This window comes from Quercus robur, chromosome 9, assembly GCF_932294415.1.
Source record: "Quercus robur chromosome 9, dhQueRobu3.1, whole genome shotgun sequence".
Lineage (NCBI taxonomy): Eukaryota > Viridiplantae > Streptophyta > Magnoliopsida > Fagales > Fagaceae > Quercus > Quercus robur.
In genome coordinates, this window is record NC_065542.1 from 34610694 (window position 1) to 34632437 (window position 21744).

A 21744-nucleotide genomic window follows, 5' to 3' on the forward strand; every position below is an offset into this window, starting at 1 on the left:
TTGGAAAGTACTTTGTTTTTGCAAAAATTTCAAAAATTGTTTTGCCCTGTTCTGGTGACTCAGTCGCGGGTAGAACCAGTCGCATGCCCTAGTCGCGAGTCCATCACAGAGATTTTTCGCGACTCACTGGCGACTCATTGGTGGGTAAATGCTTCAGTTGTGAAAAAGACTTAGAATATTTTTCAAAAATTTAGAATTTCATGTTTTTCGCGGCTCAAGTTGGCGACTTGTTCGCAGGTGGAAGGTCCAATCGCGAGGGGTACACAGAGATTTTCGTGGCTCAGTTCGCGACTCTTTCGCGAATGGAACTTCCAGTCGCGAAAAACACTTAGAAAATTTTTCAAGATTTCTCTTTCAAGTGTTCTGGTGACTGGTCCTAGCAACTTGCACGCGACTTGATTCAGTCGCGAAAATCGCGTGTTTGGGACAAACTTGGCCAGTTTTTTAAACCTTTTCAGTTTTCCCTCGAACATCTCTGACTGTTCATCTTCTTCCTTACCTAACACACTCTCAAACTCACCGTGTCTCTCTTGAACAACCTCCGTTCTTGCATCATTCATCATTCAATCTTCAAGGAAAGAGTGAAAATGTCTCCATTTAAGAGAGCAGCTGTGAAATGAGGTAGTAACAAAGGGAAGGAGCCTGTCATTGATGTTGATAACCTCTCACCTAGAACAAAAAGGACTCGTTCATCATCAGGAGTGTTCGATCCCACCAAGTTCAGATCCTATGCTGCTTTTCAGACTCATGAGAATTACTTCAGAGATGCTACACCTTTACTTGAGAGGGTTGTTGATCAATCGTCACTTTTTAACACTGACATCCCAAAATGGTTTGCCCATAAGGATTGGAATTACCTTCTTTCTGACCTTGATGTCGCCTATGAGAATTTGGTAAAAGAATTTTATGCCAATGCAATTGTGGAAGGTGGAGAACTCAAGTGCTGGGTTAGAAGAAAAAGCTTCTCAGTCTCTCCCGCATATTTGGCAGAGATCCTTCACATTAACAGACCAATGCTCAAAAACTCACCAGTTTATGATGATCTATGTCCAGACGAGGAACTTCTTCGAGATGGTCTTGGACAAGACTTGGAATTCTCATCCAATGGAAACTCTGTAAGCATTTCTTCTCACCCTCCAAAATTGAGAGTGCTTATAATAGTCATGTTTCACAACCTGTACCCTTTATCCAACATAGGGTATATGAACCCTGGACGTGCCTTGTTTCTTCATGACCTAATCTCTGATGTAGAGATTGACATCTGTGCTCATATGCTTCACATTATGTGCAAAACAGTCTAAGTCAAGGATATGCGTTCCTTTTTGCTGTCTCATTTCTAGAATTTTGAAGCTCAAAGGGATTCGACCAATAGATGATGACTCTCCCTGCACAAAACCGAGTCCAATCACCATGCGTACATTCAACGCTAACTTTGGTCATAGTCGGAAGAAAGTCAAATTAGAAACTTGCGCATCTCCCAGTGGTTCACACTCCAACTCATTCTCCTTTGACGACAAACTCGACAACATTGTGACATCTGTCCATGAATTGAGCACCAAGATGTTCGGACTCACATCTATCTTACATCATCATAGCATTCGGTGGAATATGTAATTCACCTCCCTACAAGCTCAATTGGATCAGATTCAGAGGAAGCTAGAAGAGGATATGGACTAGCTATTCCATGACAAAAAGGGGGAGATGATGTTCATAGGGGGAGAACAATGAAAGGGGGAGAAATAGCTTGATCAAAGGGGGAGAAGACTATCAAAGGGGGAGATTTTAGCAAGCAGGCCTATGTTCAATATTTCTGTTTAACTTTTTGCTTCTTATTAGCTTTTGCTATTTCAGTATTTTATGGAACTTGTTTTTAGTTTGTGCCCATGTTGCTTTTATAAGCTTTTAGAGTTTGTTTCCATGTGCTTGTTGGCTTTTATGGTTTGTATCATCCTATGTAGCCTTTATGTTCTGTTGCCTAATACTTCAAGCTAAATGTTTAGCATTTTCTTTAAGTATTCTCACTCTTGTGCCCTAGTAGGATTTTGCCTAGATGAATAAACTTTATGTATTGTGCATTGGTTGAGTGTTGGATATGCAAGTGATTTGCATTGAGCTTATTAACTTGTATGTCTGGATGTTCATTCCAAATGTGAATGAGCATTGTAGTCACTATTTTATAGTGATTGCCTGTTTGGTCAAGCCATGGTTTATTTCTCACTCCATTTTGCTTCATCGCATTGTGCTTGTCTCATATGCAATTACAAGTTTTTCTACATACAATGATGATACTGTGTTGTTATTTTTCAGGAGATTCATGCTCATATGATTCAAGAGCTTATTAGATTCTAGAGTTAGGTGTGAGTGAATTTTGTTCAACTGTTTCCAACTCACATATTAAGTCTAGAGTTTGTTTTAGGTTTTTGTCACGGAATAGCCAACGGGAGAGATTGTAAGGTTGAATTTTATCAACCATCTTATTGGCTTTATTCCGTGCCAAATTTGCTTATATTTTAGCAATTAGTAACCCTGTATTTAGGTGGAAATCATGTAAGGGTAGTGTGTGAGAGAGTGAAGAAATGCTCAAGATTGTGCAAAGAAGTAGGGACTCGCGACTGGATCTCGTGGGTGGCTCACGGCTTGCAAGCCGCTAGAAGTTGCACACGTGCCAAGCATGCCAGAAGCTGAAGAGTCACGTCAGCTGTTGCACTACAAGACAAAAGTCCCAGGCTGGCTAGGCCGTTAGTTCGCGGCTTGAACTCGCGACTCAACCTAGTATACATTCACCCTACTATATATATACCCTTATACCCACGATATTCAGAGAGCTTCCAAAGAGAATTTTGAGAGAGAAACCCTAGAGAAAAAAAAAAAAAAAAAAAAAAAAAAAAAAAAAAAAAAAAAAAAAAAAAAAAGATTGATTCATCCACAATCTTCACATAGAGACTCTTCAAATTCCTCCACTCTCTTCCTCTCCATTGTCAAATCCTTGAGAGGTACATTACCAAAATCTTTTCTCACCATACCCAAATCTGTGAGGAGGCCATTTGGTGTTTGGGAAGCAGTTAAGAAGGGACCAATTTCATATTGGTAGATGCTATGGTCAAGTAGCGAAATCCGGCAAGCTAAAGAAGAAATAGGTTCAACGTAACCTCGTTGGAGTAGGAGCTTGGAGGGCTTAGGTACATTGGGTAGATTAGGCTTGGAGGGTCTTTCGCTGTTCACGTATCCCAACTACATTCTTTAGTGGATTGTTTACCGCTTGGAGGGCGGCGGAGAGGTTTTACACCGAGGACTTCAGTTTCCTCTTCGATAACACATCGAGTGTTGTCCTTGTGTTTGCATCTCTCTTCCCTTAATCTTTTCCTTTTAATTTCTGCTGTGGATGTGATTTTATTTGGTTTAGATTGTTTATCAATTCTGTATTAAGCTTATATTCATTTTCCGCACATTAATTGTTTGATATTATGCTTAAATTGGTAATTTATAAATTGGGAATCTAAACGTTCAAGGTGTTTTATACACTTATTGAACTTTCAATTCTTAATAGGCCTGTTTGATTCCCCAATTATTTATCCAATCCACTCTTTTCGTTTAGGTTCATTAGGGTTTTTATGTTGGAATTTCCAGTTATCTAATAAATATTGTTTACAGTAAAACATTGATGTTTCTGAATGAATCAAAAATACACCAATGATCAATGAGAAGAAGTAAAAATAAAAGGAACCTTTGCAAAACCCAAGTTGCAAATGTTTACTGTAAAACAAAGATATTTCTGAATGGATAAACCTATCTTTAGCGTTTTAGACTAAAATAATTAAAATTTCTTTGTTATGCTAATAAATAGAAACAACCCAACTTCGTGATCTCTCTTTCTCTCTCTTTCCTCTTCTAGATCTCCCACTCTCTCTCTCTTTCCCCTCTTTCTCATTTTTGGTTTTCTTAGATTAGGGTGGGGTTTCAATTTTGTTATTCAGGTGTGGGTCTTCTAATTGGCTTTTTTTTTTTTTTTAATTAACATTTTTTCAAACATTAAGAAAAAAATTAAATAAAAAAAAGTTAACAGTAGAAACTAATAGCACATTAACGGAGGATTTAATTGGGAAGAAATGAAAGTTAGAGGACTGAAATGGCAAAACCCAAACTTATAGGGCTAGAATGAAATATGGTGTAACTTAAAGGGAGAATTTTGCATTTTAGCTTATAGTTTTTAATTAGTACCATGTAGATATATGTATACAAAAACTAACATTGCGTAACTTGTTTTGCTTTCTTGTAATTTATACCAGCATAATTTGATTTATTTATAATTATATGTTTTTTGATTCTCTCTTTTCATTTGGGATCGTGTCAATTATGTTGGTTTTAAAAAAAAATATATATATATGTATATATATATTATGTAGTTAAAAAAAAAAATGGGTAATTGTCCCACATTGCTTAAAAGAGTGTGTTGTGTGTAGTATAACGTGCCCCACACTCCCTTAAAAGTTACCATGACTTTTGAGTGGAGTTATGGTATGCCTTTATGTTAGAACCTCTTTCCCTCTCCCTTATGTGTGTGTGTGTGTTTGTTTCTCAAAAAAAAAAAAAAAAAAACGGGTCATACCTTCCATAATTAGTAAATTATTTGCACCATTCTCTCTTTTCTTTTGCTGCATTCTCTCTTTTCTTTCGCTGTAGTAACTATATAGTTAAATTAGAATATATAAATTAAAAATGATAATGGATAAATTTTAATATTAATATTAATAAAATAAATATTTTTATTATCAAATAAAAAAGATATTATCAACATAGTATTATAAATATAAATAGAAATAAAATAAAATAATATAATCTATTATAAATATAAATAAAATTATGTTTTTAATTTCATTTTTAAATATTTAAATATAAAAAGTTTGTTTGACCCTCCCATCCAATTTTTTTTTTTTTTTTCCCTTTATTTGCATTTTGGGGACTTATATATCAAGAACATTTTGAATTTTGAAGACTATATAAAAATGATTAGGTAGAAGAAAAGGTCCTACCGGGAGTGGAACCCAGGTCGCTGGATTCAAAGTCCAGAGTGCTAACCACTACACCATAGAACCGGTTTCTGTCCTTATTACCAATATGTTCTAATTTATATCAGCAAATATACAACCCTTCTGTTTTGAAGTCATGGTCCCACGGGGACGCCAATCTCTCCTTTTTTAAACATTCTGAATATTGACGTGGCAGTTGCCACTACTCTTTACATTGTTCACTTGTCCTCAACGCATACATATCTTCTTCTTAAAAAAAAAAACTACAAACAAGAAAAAGAATACCACATTTGACATAGAAAAAACAAAGAAAAATTTTAGTAAAAAGGATTCTGAAAAATAAAAAGGAGCTTAGTAAAAAAGAGTGATGTGATTTTAAAGTGAGTACCGACGTCCACTTAAGTCACTAACAATAAAATCCAAATTTGTGTGTGTTTTTTTTTCATTCATTAAAAAAAAGTTGTGCTTTGAGCTAATTATATTGGTGAGATATTGGGATGGCTCACAGCTCCCCCTATTGAAACACACTCGAAATTTCTTTATATGTATTTTTTTCACGTATCTTATCTTCTAGTTCTAAATTTATTTTATTATTAAAATTTTTAGATTTTAAGGTTCAATTGTTAAAACAAAATACAAAATAAAAAAAAAATATTGTTAAAAGCTCAGTTCAGTTGTCGTAGTTTTGAGTAAGAAGTTTACCTAACAAATTATTTATTTTAAGTTTTATAAAGCACACGGGGTGGTGGCGCAGTTGGCTAGCGCGTAGGTCTCATAGCTTCTGAGTGATCCTGAGGTCGAGAGTTCGAGCCTCTCTCACCCCATTATTGTTTTTTAATAAAGCCATTTTATGCTAGCAAATTACAGTTCTTCTAGATTTATGAAATAATGAAACCGGCCCATTATTATTTTTTAATAAAGCCATTTTATGCTAGCAAATGGTACACTTCTTCTAGATTTATGAAATAAAGTAACCGGAACAAGTATGTGCCTTATTCTAAGTTCTAACAACTAAGGTTGCGCTTGGAATTATTTTGTTATTTAACTTATTTTTGTTACTATTTAATTTGTTTTTACTATTATTTAATTTGTTTTTGCTACTATTCATGGATTTTATTACACTTTTTGGTATTATTTATAGATTCCACTGTACTATTTCAGCTAATTTTTACCTTTATTTACAATATTTTCAGTAAAAAGTTTTTAGTTTCAACTAAATAAACTGTTCCCAAACAGATCCTAACTTAATCAAGCAAGGTACACAATAAACTCAAACTTGCTCTTGAGGAGAAATTTTTTTCAAATTTATTTTGTTGCCTTCTAACAACTAAAGTTGCATTTGAGATTAGAGTTTAAAGTCAGTTTATTTTACTATTTAACTTATTTTTACTATTATTTATAAGTTCCACTACACTTTTTGATACTATTTATAAGTCTCATTATACTATTTCAGTTAGCTTTTACATCTACAATACTTTTAACAAAAAATTTTCAGTTTCAGCTAAATAAGTTGTTTCCAAATAGATCCTAACTTGATCAAGCAAGGTACACAAGAAGGTACCTTCTAACAACTAACTTTATACATCAGGGACTAACTTTATATATCAGGGAAGAATTCCCTGTTGCTAATTTTGAATAAACATAACAAGTCAATTTTGCTTTCACAAAATGAACATTAATTTCTAATATATAAAAATTTATAAACATGACCAAAGGATTTGCTTGAAATTTCTCATTTCATAGACACCTGTTCATGTGACAATGGAATTAAAAAAAAAAAAAAAAAACTCTTTGCTGCTGATTAAACAGCATCTAACCAGGCAGCTCTCAAATGAAAAGAAACCTAAATCCTCCATCTCTACAACTGATGAATAAATTATACACCTTGTTTTGTATATGGTCACTAAATTTCTAGTCGTATTCCACTCTTAGTACGCGAGAAAAATTTAGCAAACCCATTTCGGTTTTTCTCAGAACTGACATGATTTGACAAAATAGCTGATGAAGTTGATGAAGACGGAAAAGGCAGTGAATTCTCTTCATTTTTGTTTATTAAAGGACCAGAACTTTCACTAGCAATTCTCAAAGAGTCTGAATTTCTTTTAGGTGAAAACGTTTGGTTACAATGCAACTTCCACAGATCTCCTTCGGGTTTAGGAATCAGTGATGCACCAGCAGAAAACTCTGGTAGGTTGGCAGGGTCAATCAGGAAGTCTTCCAGTGTTGCTAGAGATTTCAATTGATTCCCAAGAGATGCTATTGTTTTCTGGCACTCTGCAAGTTTTCCGGCAGCTACAGCTAGATCCTCCTGGTATAGACAAAATCTTATGATCATTAGTATTCCTCTACAATACCCAGCAAACAAATGATAGAAAATGGTTGAACCATGCAACGTAGATAACAAAAGTGATGCTTGACCTGCTTTATCTTCGATTCACCATTTGAGCTAGCAGTTTTCTGGAGTTCAAATTCTTGGTTCTTTCTTGATAGCTCTTCCTCTAATTCCCGACATTTGGCTACAATTTCTGCTGACAAAGCCCTCTCTTTCTGAACCTCTACTTCTAAAGAGTCAACTTTTACAGACATGGTCCTTGCTTCTGCTTCCATGCTAATGAGTCTAGATTCAAGAACTTGCTTCAATTCTTTTGCAGTATTTAGCTCTCTTTGCAACTCTTCCAACTTCACTTCTGCCTCCTGATACAGACAAAGTCTTATCTTACGATTGTGATATGTAGGTTATACTAATTCTTCTACAATACCCAGCAAACAAAAGATAGAAAATGGTTGAACTATTCTATGTAGTTAACAAAGGTGATGCCTGACCTGCTTTATCTTCAATTCACCATTTGAGCTTGCAGTTTTCTGAAGTTCAACTTCTTGCTCCTTTCTTGATAGTTCTTCCTCTAATTCCCGACACTTGGCTACAATTTCTTCTGACAAAGCCCTCTCTTTCTGAACCTCTACTTCTAAAGAGCCAACTTTTACAGACATGGCCCTTGCTTCTGCTTCCATGCTAACGAGTCTAGATTCAAGAACTTGCTTTGATTCTTTTGCAGTATTTAACTCTCTTTGCAACTCTTCCAACTTCACTTCTGCCTCCTGATATAAAGTCTTATTTTATGATTGTGATACATAGGGAAGACTAATATTTCTACAATACCCAGCAAACAATTGATAGAAAATGGTTGAACTAATATATGTAGTTAACAAAAGTAAGTGATGCCTGACCTGCTTTATCTTCAATTCACCATTTGAGCTTGCAGTTTTCTGTTCAACTTCTTGCTTCTTTCTTGATAGCTCTTCCTCTAATTCCTGACACTTAGCTGCAATTTCTGCTGACAAAGCCCTCTCATTCTGAAACTTTACTTCTAAAGAGTCAACTTTTACAGACATGGTTCTTGCTTCTGCTTCCATGCAAATGAGTCTAGATTCAAGAACTTGCTTCAATTCTTTTGCAGTATTTAGCTCCATTTGCAACTCCTCCAACTTCACTTCTGCCTCCTGATATAGACAAAGTCTTATGATTGTTATATGGGAATACTAATACTAATTCCTCTACAATACCCAGCAAACAAATGATAGAAAATAATTGAACTACGCAATGAAGATAACAAAAGATAGTGATGCCTGACATGCTTTATCTTCAATTCACCATTCAAGCTTGCAGTTTTCTGAAGTTCAATTTCCTGCATCTTTCTTGATAGCTCTTCCTCTAATTCCTGACACTGGGCTGCAATTTCTGCTGACAAAGCCCTTTCTCTCTGAACCTTTATTTCTAAAGATTCAACTTTTACAGACATGGTCCTTGCTTCTGCTTCCATGCTAATGAGTCTAGATTCAAGAACTTGCTTTGATTCTTTTGCATTATATAGCTCTCTTTGCAACTCCTCCAACTTCACTTCTGCCTCCATCAGCTGAACCTGGGACGCCTCTATATAGTCCCGAGTTGTGATTAAAGCAGTCTCCAATTCAATTTTCTTTGCTTCCATCTTCTCTAACTTCTCTTCTAATTCAGCATTCCGGTGAGTCATGGCTTCAAGCTCAATTCTCATGGAGCTTTCTCCATTAATTGACGCACCGGAAACCTTTGATAAAAGGTAATGGCTTCCATTCTTGGTTTCAGGCAGAGCAGCAAGTCGCTCCATCTCAAGAAAATCATCCATGAGATCATTTGGAGCAGAAGAGGATGGGAGATTTCTTTTAAATGCCTTTTCATTTTTGAATTGATCAAGCTCAGCAATTAGGGCAGATGCCCATGAATCAGAGCAACTAGGCTCACACTTTTTTGGCTCTGAGCTACCACCCATCTTACGAGTATCAATCTCTCCCAAGCTAAGCCTCTCCCCACTATCTGATTGACTATCTGTGAGAGATTCAACATAAATTGAGGAGGCAGTGGTGGATTTGTGATCATTAACTGAGGATGATTTACAAACCACAGATTTTAACCTCCGGCATTCAGCCTCAAGCTTGGCCACCTTCTTTATGCTTTCTAAATGTTGCTTGCTGGCTGTCTCAGCTGCCTGTGTACTCAAGTCCCTCTCAATTGTCCTGATTTCCAACTCTTCAGATTGAGATTGGAGCTCAATTTTGAGCACTGAGTTCTCTTTCTCCAAAGATTCAAGTTTACAGCAAATATCAGGATCAACATGAGTAGGAGATTCAGGTTGAGGAGCTTCTGCTTCGCTCTGGAACACCAGAAGCTGGTTCTCAAGTTTGAGTTTGGTAGTTTCCCACTCACGGGTTTTCTTCACTACAGCTTCCTGGATCTTTTGCTCCTGCTCCTCTCTTGCTTGTCTTAGCTGCCGAACAAGTTCTTTGAGGGCACCATCAAGATGGCTTACCCGATCTTCAAGTACTGAGTTTTCCTGAACTGCGGAATCAAGTTGCTGCTTCAGAGCAATCACTTCATTTTCAGCCTTCTCCCAACCTAGAATTATATTAAAATGAAAGAAATTTATTAAAGCAGCAAAGAATACAGCAATCATTACCATGTTTGGTTGAGATTTACAAAGTTATAATACAAAATTCCAATTCATGCAAGCTCCTAGATTTGAAACATTATGTGCATATATTCATTGCAACTAACATGCTGCAACCAGACACGGTATTGTGATCGGTTGTCATGAGAATAAGAAATAGCAGAGATGTCCCAAATGTTATGTACTTATGTCATACCTGCAACAGCTTCTTCTGCAACTTTTGCATGCTGCTTCACCAAGTCTTCTTTGGCACTAATATTCACAAGTGCAGCTGATAACTTATCCATCAGGCTCTTCACACTATCATTAACATCTTCAGCACTTGCTACAGCTTTTGATGTGACTTCAGGTGATTGAGTATTATGATTAGGAGATGACTTGAATGCCTCCTGGTTCAACAATGTGATATTGGATAAAGCAATGTTCAACATGCATAAAAACAAAATTTTCATTTCATGAAATAACCAAAATGATCCCCTAACAGAATAGCTCACAGATACATCCACAATTTGATTCTATGTTATAGGACAGGGAAGAACACATAAGTTTTCTTTGGTTACTAGAAACAGTTATGAAACGATATGCAAACATGAAATTTTATAACAGATTGGGTTGGAGTGGCTGATCTATGAGCATGTATGTGTATTTATTTTCAATCCATTTACTAGTTACAGTTGCCTGTGCTGTAGTAAGGCCATGGATTTGATTCTAGTTCATCAAGCAATAACTAAAAATGAAGGCAAAACATAAAAAACTTCAAAATTAAGATTTTCTAACCAGGCTTTTTGCCAATGACTTCTTGTGATGTGCCATGTGAATGAGAATCCTGTCTAAAACAAGGTTTATTAAAGAAGACATTGCTGGGGATGCATTTAGGATTAATGTCAGTGTTTCCATTGAGCAAATGAACCCAGAGGTATTCCTAGAAACGCTTTAATGCATCCTAGGAACTGCAAATATAGTTCTAAATGTACAATTTATTTGGTTACACTTAATATCTTTTTGGGCATTCCTATTATAAACTTTCTTTTTCCTTTTCTCAACCCCGATAAGATTTGTATGACATCATTAAACGTCCATGTTTTCATCAACATAAAAAAATCAATATTTATCACAGAACACAAGGATGTAAGAATTTTCAGAACCCATAGTATTAAAACTGCACCACATCCCAACTAACAGTGCCTCAAACTTCTGTCAATCAAAGCTTAGTTGTTCAAAATCACCTGCCTGAAGTAACAGTTATGTTTGCGAATTACCTTTTCACAATTCTTTTTTTTATTATCAGAGATTACCTTTTCACAATTCCTAACATGTGTCATTAACATGAAGAGTAGAAGTCCTGATATTGAATGACTGACAAGCAGACTATTATCTAGAGATTGGAGATCTAAATAGCCAACCTTCCTTATGGCTCTGCAGGGCCTTCTCAAAACTATACTTTAAGAGATCATTTCAACCCCTCCAATGCCTTCTTTGGCAAATATAAAAATGTGAAAAAGATCAGCAAGAGGACACATCATTCCTACAGATTTCATGTAGATGATGAGGGAAGCTCTCCAAAGAAAAGAAGTTTGAGCTGAACATTTGTCAATGAGCCAAGTTTTGTACACTTATCATAATTCCAGCCAGTTGTTTGCCATAATCATACTGGTTGCACTTGGTAAATATGTATGCAACTCAACTACTGACAAAGTATGTTTTATGGAAGTCGTATTCTCTTGCCTCAGACATGACATTTCAACCATTACAATGCAAGAAGCAGAACATAAAAGAGTTTTGAGGGGGGAAAAAAAACAGGGAATGATACCTACAAGATAACAAGACATAACACAAGGGACACTCTTCAACAGGAGATGCCACTAAATGTTGCACGTTTACAGGCTTATCAAGGCCAAACAGAAAAAGTTTAAGTGCAAAGCTATATATAGTGGAAAGACATCTCCTATCAACTTGGTTTAATCTGGTTTCTTATATACAAGACACACTCATTCATTCAAGATACTTGATTCATGATGTCCTTATTTTCTAGCCAGCCTAATGCATGTTCTAGGAAATTAATTGCACTACAATAATAGGGTGGGGGCACTTAGCAGTTATAAGAGAGGATGGCCAAGCAATCAACACGCATATGACCACAAGGTATTCGTACTTCAATTCTCAGATCAGAAGACACTCAATTACACAAATTGGGAAAAATACAGTCAGAACTCAGAAAGCCAACAAAAAACCAAGTTAAATTTCAAAAAAAAAAAATCACAATTTATCTGCCTAGCAGGTTCATATGTTAAAAGGTTGATGCCCAAAATTTCCATAATGGCAAGAATCAAACTACAATTTCAAACTTATGAATTATCAATGAAATTTGAAGTGGTTAAGTAATTCAAAGGAAAAAAAAAATACCAAGTTTCAGACATCAAAGGAAATAGTAGGAATGCCGAGAAACATGGGTTCTTGTGGTCGTTATCAGTTGGTTAGTGCGTTAAAGGCTACATAGTATCATCCAAGCTACCTAATAGTCAAATTTAACACAAACTTGGTTGTAGTTGCAAACCTGATCATCTGAGTATCTCTCTGAATGCGAAGATATTGAACCTGAACTCTCAGTTTCACCAGGGCTTTTGTCAGAAGACTTCCTCTTCCACAACCATTTCCTTTTTTCCATTGTGAGCTCCAATTGTCCAACGCCGACTAGCACATCACAGAGAGTTCACTGCCACACACATTTACAACATTTATCAACAGGTCACTGAAAGCCCATCATAAAATCCTCCTCCAATTACTGGGAAAAACAGTCAAGTAAAACAAATATCCAATGGGAAGTTAGCAATAGTGTTCCTTATTGTTAAATAACAGAACTCCCACCAGAACAGTCAAGCCTTTGAAAAGCAGATACACATATTCTATTCAACAAACTCAACAATTTATACAAAAAGGTGACTTGGCTTATCATTCTCCCAGCTTTGCTTCAAATCCACCCAAGTTACCATCCAACCCCAACCACAAAAATGTAGGACATCCAAAAAACTAAAATGGATTTACTTAGTTTAAAAACCCAAATCAAATGCTAATTTAAGACTCTAGTCTCTAGGATATAAAACACAAATTTTGAAAATAAAGAATTCCCAGCTTTTACTCACATTTAACACCTTGAATGGTTTCTGAAACACCCCTCAAGCTGTGAAGTCACCAGGAACCCAATGAGAAAACTTCCCAGCTGATAAAACTAATAAAATTTTCCCAAAAAAAACACAACCAATAGGATAAATCAAAACTAATGAAACAGTGGTTAGTATTAAAATATATAACACAGAAATGAAAGAATTCTGAACTTACAATTCAAAATGTCCCAAATTTGAGTGACCCAGCAAAGCTAAAGAGCACAAAACCTTACTAATTTTCCCGAAAAGGCAATAAATAATAATTAAAACCAATAATTTATATAAAAATATAAATCATATATATATTATATTTTTAAACCATAAAAAAAAAAATTAAAAAAAAAAGATGAAGAAGAAGAAGAAGAAGCAAGACCCAGATCAAATACCTTTGACTGGGAGACCAAAAACAAGCTGGAGATTGGACAGAAGTAGTTTTAAATGAAAACAAAAGATGGGTTCAGTTGAGACTTGAGATTTAAGATTTCAGAAACATAAATAAATAAATAATATTTTGACTATAAAAGTAACTCTGCAAAAATCTCTGGAATGTCAGTGAGCATTCAAATATGTAATAAAAACAACCAAGTAACAGATAGTGTGTGGGCTTCTATTTCTTGTTTTTCACTTTACCTTTTTGTATTCTCTTTTTTTGTTTTCCAAATATATGAAAAAGAGTGGAGCATGTGATTTGGGTTTTGGGATATGAACTCAGGAGTCAGAACTATGAAGGATATGTGAGATTGGAGTGTACAGAGTGAGACCACAAAAGACCCACTTTTTCAGCTTTTTTGTATTTGGAAAATTAAATTAAATTATATAGTATTTTTTTTTTAATTTTCGTTTTGAAAATTTAGCTGCCCTTATTCCCGCCCTTGGATAAGGTTTTTTGTATTAATTAAATACAAGTTTTCTTTGTTGCAGAGAGGCTCTCCCTCTATCTCTATCTCTATCTCTATCTCTATGTCTATGTGCGTCTTTTTAGTACTCTCCACCGTGTCTGTGTCTCAGTTTTTCAAAAAAGTGTTGCACAAAATAACTCCATTTGTCTTAGCATAATCATTATAAGAAGGCACTCTTACGGTGGACTTAATTTCATGGACGTTGGATTTGATGCATTTTTCATGACCTAGCCTGGATTCATGATCTGACGGTGGAGAAAGCGTGAGATGGTAGGACCCACTTTTAAAATTGGATTGTTTCAAAATTGAAGTTACAGAAGGGTCACCATCTGCCATGTCATTGTAGTTTATCTTTTTTTGGTTTAAAACTGTAGATTTTGATGGCTAGTTTTGAATTTCTTGACAAGGATCTTCATCTTTAATAGCTATGAGTTATTCAGCAAAAAAAAAAAAAAAGCTATGAGTTATAGCAGTCAATTTCTGGAGCCAATTTTGACCCCTTATTAAAAAAGGAACATACAACTTTCAAATGCCAATGATGTTAAGCTTATTTTTACCTACTTATAGCATGCTCTGAATATTTTTGAATTCTATAATTTAAAATTTTTCAATTCAATGTATTAGAGCAACCGTATTAAAGGTTTTAAAATACAAAAAGTGGTTAATTTTACACATTTTAACTAAAAAAAAATATACCCACATGCTTGTAAAATTGTGCATATATACAAAAGTGCTATAATAACCGTGCATATATGCAAGATTACTGTAACTTTGCATTTAATATTTTACTATTTGTTTCTCTCTCCTTCACCTCACTCTTTGTATCATTGAAGGAAATAATAAAAAAATGTAAAAAAATGAATATTTTATTGAATAAATATTTAGAATAGATAAATTGATATGGGTGTTTTATAAAAGTAAGTATGTAAAATACAAAAAAAGTTTTTTTTTTTTTTTGCAAAATAGAAAGAAATTTTACACCCTTTGATGCGGTTGTTAAAGGCTATAAAAAACAAAGGCAAAAATCCAAAACTGACCTTCTAACTTTCAACTTTTGTCATTTCAGTCCTCTAAGTTTCAATTTTTGTCAATATAGTCCTCCCTTAGAACTCAGTTATCTTTTTTCGTTAAGTGGCCGTCTAACTTTCAGCTCTCTGTTTTATATAATAATTTTCATAATAAAAAGAAAATTAAAAAAAGCTGAAAAAAAAAATGAAAAAAAGAAAAAGAAAAAAGAAAGAGAGAGAAAGAGAAAAAGAAGCAAGTAAGGGGAACGACATCAAAACATTGAACACGTCGGAGAAGCCCAATTCATGAACCTAAATTTGAGTCCCAAATGAAACGTAGCCAACAAGGGCGTTCTCGGGCAACAAGCTAATGGCACGTCACATGCCTCAAAGCCAATTTGACATAGCCCATCTCCTCCTCGATCATGCAAGTCTCGAGCATGAAAATGAAAACCGAGTAGAGTGTATTGAACGGTGGTGTGTTGAGCGTAGAGTTCGCCGGGGAGATTAGTGTCAGAGATCATGGAATAGTGAGGAAGGAAATGGTTGCGCTGGTAATAGAAAGGGCAAATCTAGATCTTGGCAGTGAAGATGATGCAAGCGTAAGGGTTGAGAACAGAGGCATAGGTTTTGTAGCGAAGCGAAGCGTAGGGGAGCATGGGGATATTAGGGTCAGGCGGATTGGAGAAATGAAGGCATCGAATGGGATTACGCACTTGCTCGCTTCAACCTTCGTTTGTGGCCACACATTCCAACTCACCCAAACTCCGTTGATTCCCGCTAGATTTGTGTTCGCCATTTCCGACATGTTTTCTTTTCTTTTCTTTTCTTTTTCAGTTTTTTTTTTTTTTTTTTTAGTTTTCTTTTAACTATGATTTTTTTTTTTTTTAAAGTCAAAACGGCATCGTTTTGGTCACTTAACGAAAAAAGATAACTGAGTTCTAACGGAAGACTACATTGACAAAAATTGAAACTTAGAGGATTGAAATAACAAAACTAAAAATTAGAGGACTAAATTGACAAAAGTTGAAAGTTAGAGGGTTAGTTTTGGATTTTTACCAAAAACAAATAACTTTTGAACATAAAGGTTGCACTTGCATCCATTCCTCGTTCATAATCCTCGCTTGACAACAATTTATTTTTGATAGCTTATTTATATAATGTAAAAAGTTATAGTTTGTCAAAATATCGTAATGTAAATGTGTGACAAAAAGCTAAAAGCTAGCTTATTTCTTAAAAAACCTAAAAGTTAATTATTTGCAAAATAAAAAAGAAAAAAAAAAGCTAAAACAAAATACTTTGAAAAAATAGGCAAAAGCCAAAGGCTAATTGTTAAATTTGTAGTCCAAATTATAGGGTCATACATTCCTACAATTCTACCGACCCAAAAATAGTAGGATTGTAACATGATCACTTAGAACTTAGAGCAACCATATCAGCTCGTGGAAAAGATTCCGTCTATTTTACACAAAAAACCTACTTTTTCTATTTTACACCATTACTTTTACAAAACACCCACATCAGTTTATCTATTTTACAAGACTATTCAATAAAATATTCATTATTCATAAATTTTTTATTATTTTCCCTAATGGTTATACTTTTTTAATTTAAGCTTATATTTTAAGTAAACTACCAACACCGGTGGCTCGGCCAATAGAGCCGCTTATGGTGGAGGTCCGATGGCCCACCGGATTGGTGTCTCCAACCATTGTATCGCCATCACCGGTGGGCCGATTGTTGTAATAGTGTCTCCGATGACCGCCATCGAATCGATGTCTCCGACGACCATCGCCGAATCGATGTCTCCGACGACCGCCGCCGAATCGATGTCTCCAACCACCGTATTACTAGAATCGGTGACCGAATTGATGCTGTTGAATTGATGTCTCCGATCAACGGTCATTTTTTTTTTTGACCCAACGGTCATAATTTTTATTGTTATATCCACCGGTCATAATTTTGAAATTCAAACGGTAAATTCAAACCTAACTTTAAACCCAATGGTAAATTCAAACATAAATATCATATTTTTTTAACTTTAAATCCAATGGTAAATTCAATAATTTAAAACACATAACTTTAAGTCCACTCATAGTTTATAGTTATTCAATAATTTAAAACACAGCAGAACAATAATGTAGAACCATGCAGAACAATAATTTTTCTTTCTTTATCTCAAACAGGAGTATTTAACCCCCTGCTAACAGCAGAAAAGTAATGCAGAACTATGCAGAAAATCATGTCTGCAGAATGCAGAAAAATAACACTATGCAGAAAAATGACAGTATGCAAAAAAATAACAGTATGCAGAAAAATAACATTATGCAGAAAAATGACACTATGCAGAAAAATAACAGTATGCAGAAAAGTAACACTGCAGAACAATAACACTATGCAGAAAAATGACACTATGCAGAAAAGTGACACTGCAAAAAAATAACACTATGCAGAACAATAACACTATGCAAAAAAATAACACTATGCAGAAACATAATTATGCAGAAAAATAACATTATGCAGAAAAATGACAGTATGCAGAAAAATAACATTATGCAGAACAATAACATTATGCAGAAAAATAATTATGCAGAAAAATAACATTATGCAGAAAAATGACACAATGCAAGTACAGCCACCTGTTGAGAAAGTGCAGAAAAATAGCATATACAACTAATAAAATCAGCAACCAATAAAATAGCACATTTACATTCAAATAACATTTACAACCAATAAAATCAGCAAGTACAACCAGCACAATACAAAATTTACAACATTGCATCTATTTCCTTGCACAAGTAAAAACTACAAAAATATATCTAATATGTGCTAGTATCTTTGCAATATACAAAAAATTACTTGATTAGATATTGTCAATAATAATATTCCATTATGATGCATATTTAGACCTTAACCTCTCCAAGATTTCCAAACGACGTAGACGAATGTATTCTTTTTGCTCAAGATCCATAGTTCTTGTATCTTTCATCATAAGTTCATCTTCCATTTTCCTCTTTTCTACTTCATTCTTCTCTTCCTTGATACGAATCAACTCTCTTCGTTCTTCGGATGCAATGCGCATTGCCTCTCTTCGTTCTTCTAATGCAATGAGCATACTTTCCTTTTTCTCCTCATGCATTCTTCTCTTTTCTTCCTTGATTTCGTCCAATTGGGAGGAAAGTGTTGGGATCACATCATCACAATTCTTTCTTTTCTTTAATTTCTCCTTTTCGGCCTTCTTGCCTATAGGTCTCTCCAAGATTTCGCCGGAGTTCATCTCTTCATTATCTTCATCTACATTTATTGAGCTTGCAAAGGATTGTGTGGCTGGTTGTGTGGCTGGTCGTGTGGCTGGTTGTCTTGTGCGGGCCTTCAAACTATCTCTTAGAATCAACCACTTAGCTTCATTCCTCAAAATTCTCCAACAATGCTCCAATTGAAATGCATTTTTGCAATTAATTTGATACATAGTTTTTGCATCTTCAATCTACAAAAGTAAAAAATTGAAAATAATAAGAATCATAAAACTAAAAGTGTTTTGATGTACAATACATATTAAATGTTGAGTTTAAATACTTTGTCATGCTCAGTTTTACCGCTTTCATTCCGGTTCTCAATTTGGGCCAAACATCCACAGAACTTGTTGGTCACCCTTTGAATTGTTGACCACCGACTATTTAAAGAATCCTTAGTGCGGTTAAATTTCTTGTCATTGTGGAAGGTAGACCAAATTCTCTCCCAAAATGTTGTGTGTTTTTGGTCCGTCGATGTCTCGACATCTAAGCTAACATTGAGCCACGCCGACACTAGCTTAATGTCTTTATCTATGGTGAAGTTGATTCTCCGTTGACCTCTGTTAGTAGTTGATTTTTTTGCAATAGGGGGTATAGATTGTCCCATTTCAACTTGGGGTGGAGATTGATGAACATTGACGTCTGAATGCGGAGTGGACATCAAATTACTACTGTCAAAAGACTCAAAACCTTGTTCATTGCCTTGTAAAATGTCAAGGAAGAAGGGATTTTGATTTTGTGAATCCATCACCTAACAAACACCAAAGTAATTCAGAAGTAGCACTAATAAGCAACAAAATTGAAAACAAAAAAGAAAAGGCATTGAGAGCATGGAATTCAACCACAACCAAGCAATCACAACCAAGCATAGATGAAGCACCCTTATGGTCTAATTCATAACCAAGCACCCTTATGGTCTAATTCATTGACCAATTCATGTACAAACACAAGAAAATCAAACCTCAAAGCAACAGAATTGAGAGCATGGAATTCAACCATAGAAATAATAAGTATTCAACCTCAAACCTCAAACACAAGATAAAACCCACATGGAATTCTAACTTGCTAGGCATCATTTTTTTTTTTTTTTAGTAAATACTTGGGCAGCCGCCATATTGCAAATAAATTTTAGCAACATCCATGTGTAAGAATGAAATTTAAAAGAATACAATAAAGAACGCATGGTACTAAAATGTTTATATCAAATGCTAAATCCACAGACAAAAATGCTAAATTCCTTCCTATATTGAAATGTACATATTACATCTTTTCTTTATGAATATTTTTCTTTTTTATTCCAAACTTTCTTCTCTTCCAAATTTAAATTCCTTTTATTTTCCATACAAGCAACCAATTAGAGAAACAACTATTTAGTATAAAATAAAAAAATAAAAAAAATACTTCCAGTGATCTATTTTTGGTTAAATCAATTGAAGATTGGACACTGTAGGGAGCTCCTACTCGCCATCTCCGTGTTGGTGGGTGCTTCTAGCTGCAGCTACTTTTATATTTACAAAACTCAAAACGACTAGTCACATTGGGACCCATTATTATTGACCAATCAAGCAGAACATTTAATGGGTTTTGAAGTTTAATCACCTGATTATAGTGAGTTACAAACTTTTAGTCAACTCGTACACTTATAAAGTCTTTTATGATCAAATAAGAGATTTACGGGCCTATATAAAAAATAATAATTAATTTCTTAACCTGATAATAAAAAATAATTATTATAACAAACACTATAAATTGAAATTTTATGTATTTATCAACAACAAAAAACTTATTTATAAATTTGCATGAGTTGTTTGGGTTTAATTACATACTTAATCTGACAAAAGTCTTGTAACTCAACTCGCACTTTTGAATATTTCCACTAGAGATGTCTAAGTTTGAATGTTCTCACTCTCAACTATCAAATTATCAACAAAAAGCTATGTACTTAACAAAATCCAATGGGTTGCCCTAATGTACTGAATAAGATCCACAAGGTTCTGAATTTAAAAACTCTCATCAACATTTTAGGATCATCTCAAGAAATTAGTCCATGTTATCTGTGTGGGACAAAGAAGTTACATACTTGGGCGATAGTAAGGTGCTCAACGAACTCTAGACACTCTCATTAAAAAAATCATGTTATGAGTTCGTTGTTTCTTTCTTCTAATTTTTCAAAGTATAATGCAAGAATGGATGTTCGGTGTAAAGTAAATATTTTTCAAAAATGATTATGGTTGGCGTTAAAACTCTCTCTCTCTCTCTCTCTCTCTCTCTCTCTCTCTCTATATATATATATATATATAACTCAATTCATTATTTACTTTATTTGTTAATATATATATATATATATATATAACTTTTACAAATTGAACTAACTAAAATCAACAAAACTTAATTACCTAAATCTTAAATAAAAATAGTTTTTTGTTTTTTAGTGATGTGTCTTAAGTGTTTTGTTTGTTAGCAAAAATGACTTTTACTAAAATTTGTACAAATAACATCTTTTGAAAAAGCATCATCCTTCTTTTTTTCCAAAAATGCGCTTTTTAATTTAACTTTGTGCAAAAAATAAAATAAATTTACCAAAAGAATCCAAAAATACACATTTTAACTTGAAAGAGCATTTGTTGGTCACAATAAAGGGAATCGAAAAGAAATAAATAAAGGGAATCAAATGGGGCCTTAAATTGTCAACTCTATATATCAAAAAAGACATTCTAGATTTGCTATATAAAGTAATGATGAGTTTGATACACCAAATGAAGCACGTAATGCATGGTGGCTAACTGGCTATCAAATAACGTGCTAAAAATTATACTCCTCTTCTATATTTTTATTGTTAATATGTAATTTTATTTGTAAGTTAAGTACATGTTTGAATGATGCACATATGATTTGTTTGTTGAAAGTCTCAAGCTCATGTGTCGGCCCAAACAAAAAACCATTTTTATAGCTTTTATTACTGCTAATACTGATTCTATTAAGGGTTAGTCTTTTTTGTCCTGTTCCACAGCATTTATATGGCTTTCTTTTTGGTTGGGGAAAATGAGTAGTTTAGGCTGTATGTTGAAGATTTCTAATCTAAGAAATGTTAGTGGAAATGGGAAATGACTAGTTTACGCTGCCCAGACAAGACCCAATACACCCGCCTGATAATCTAGTGACTTTTGCTAAGCAACAAAACCAGCCACAACAGCCAAAGGCTACAATACAGGGCAAGCTACCCCAAACAACAACTTGACAAAACCAGCTAAACTACACAGCCAAGTCCAATTATACATACACACTGACCAGGCACAAAATCTCAGCAGGTAACTAACCAAATACAAGGTAATCACGGCAATAAAGCTAACAACCAAATATCCACACAGTAAATCA

The 21744-nt window shown here is 34.5% G+C and overlaps 2 protein-coding genes and 2 non-coding genes across 13 annotated transcripts; 1 reads left to right on the forward strand and 3 right to left on the reverse strand.

Annotated features, from left to right (window-relative positions):
- Positions 1 to 5021: 5021 nt before the first annotated feature.
- On the reverse strand, positions 5022 to 5093 carry TRNAQ-UUG (transfer RNA glutamine (anticodon UUG)). The gene has a single exon. It is a non-coding gene; the product is annotated as a tRNA-Gln (tRNA).
- Positions 5094 to 5766: 673 nt separating this feature from the next.
- TRNAM-CAU (transfer RNA methionine (anticodon CAU)) lies at positions 5767 to 5851 on the forward strand. Its single transcript is given in 2 exon segments — positions 5767 to 5804; positions 5816 to 5851. It is a non-coding gene; the product is annotated as a tRNA-Met (tRNA).
- An 882-nt stretch (positions 5852 to 6733) lies between these two features.
- LOC126698203 (filament-like plant protein) lies at positions 6734 to 13972 on the reverse strand. Of its 10 annotated transcripts, XM_050395250.1 has the most exons (10): positions 13557 to 13774; positions 13346 to 13402; positions 13150 to 13235; positions 12564 to 12722; positions 10206 to 10398; positions 8660 to 9957; positions 8256 to 8528; positions 7851 to 8126; positions 7446 to 7721; positions 6734 to 7335 (listed from the first exon to the last, which is right to left on the reverse strand). In XM_050395250.1, the coding sequence occupies exons 4-10, from the start codon at positions 12672 to 12674 to the stop codon at positions 6931 to 6933; spliced, it is 2832 nt and encodes a 943-aa protein (XP_050251207.1). In that variant the 5' UTR covers positions 12675 to 12722; positions 13150 to 13235; positions 13346 to 13402; positions 13557 to 13774; the 3' UTR covers positions 6734 to 6930. The 10 variants fall into 10 exon arrangements, with proteins under 10 accessions (XP_050251207.1, XP_050251211.1, XP_050251208.1 ...); XM_050395254.1 differs by lacking the exons at positions 13346 to 13402; positions 13557 to 13774 and adding an exon at positions 13801 to 13972 and having other exon boundaries at positions 13150 to 13187; XM_050395251.1 differs by lacking the exons at positions 13346 to 13402; positions 13557 to 13774 and adding an exon at positions 13801 to 13972.
- A 3994-nt stretch (positions 13973 to 17966) lies between these two features.
- On the reverse strand, positions 17967 to 19483 carry LOC126701003 (glutathione S-transferase T3-like). The gene is made up of 3 exons (XM_050399153.1): positions 19469 to 19483; positions 18653 to 19120; positions 17967 to 18563 (listed from the first exon to the last, which is right to left on the reverse strand). Exons 1-3 carry the CDS (start codon positions 19481 to 19483, stop codon positions 17967 to 17969), a joined length of 1080 nt encoding a protein of 359 aa, XP_050255110.1.
- Positions 19484 to 21744: the final 2261 nt, after the last annotated feature.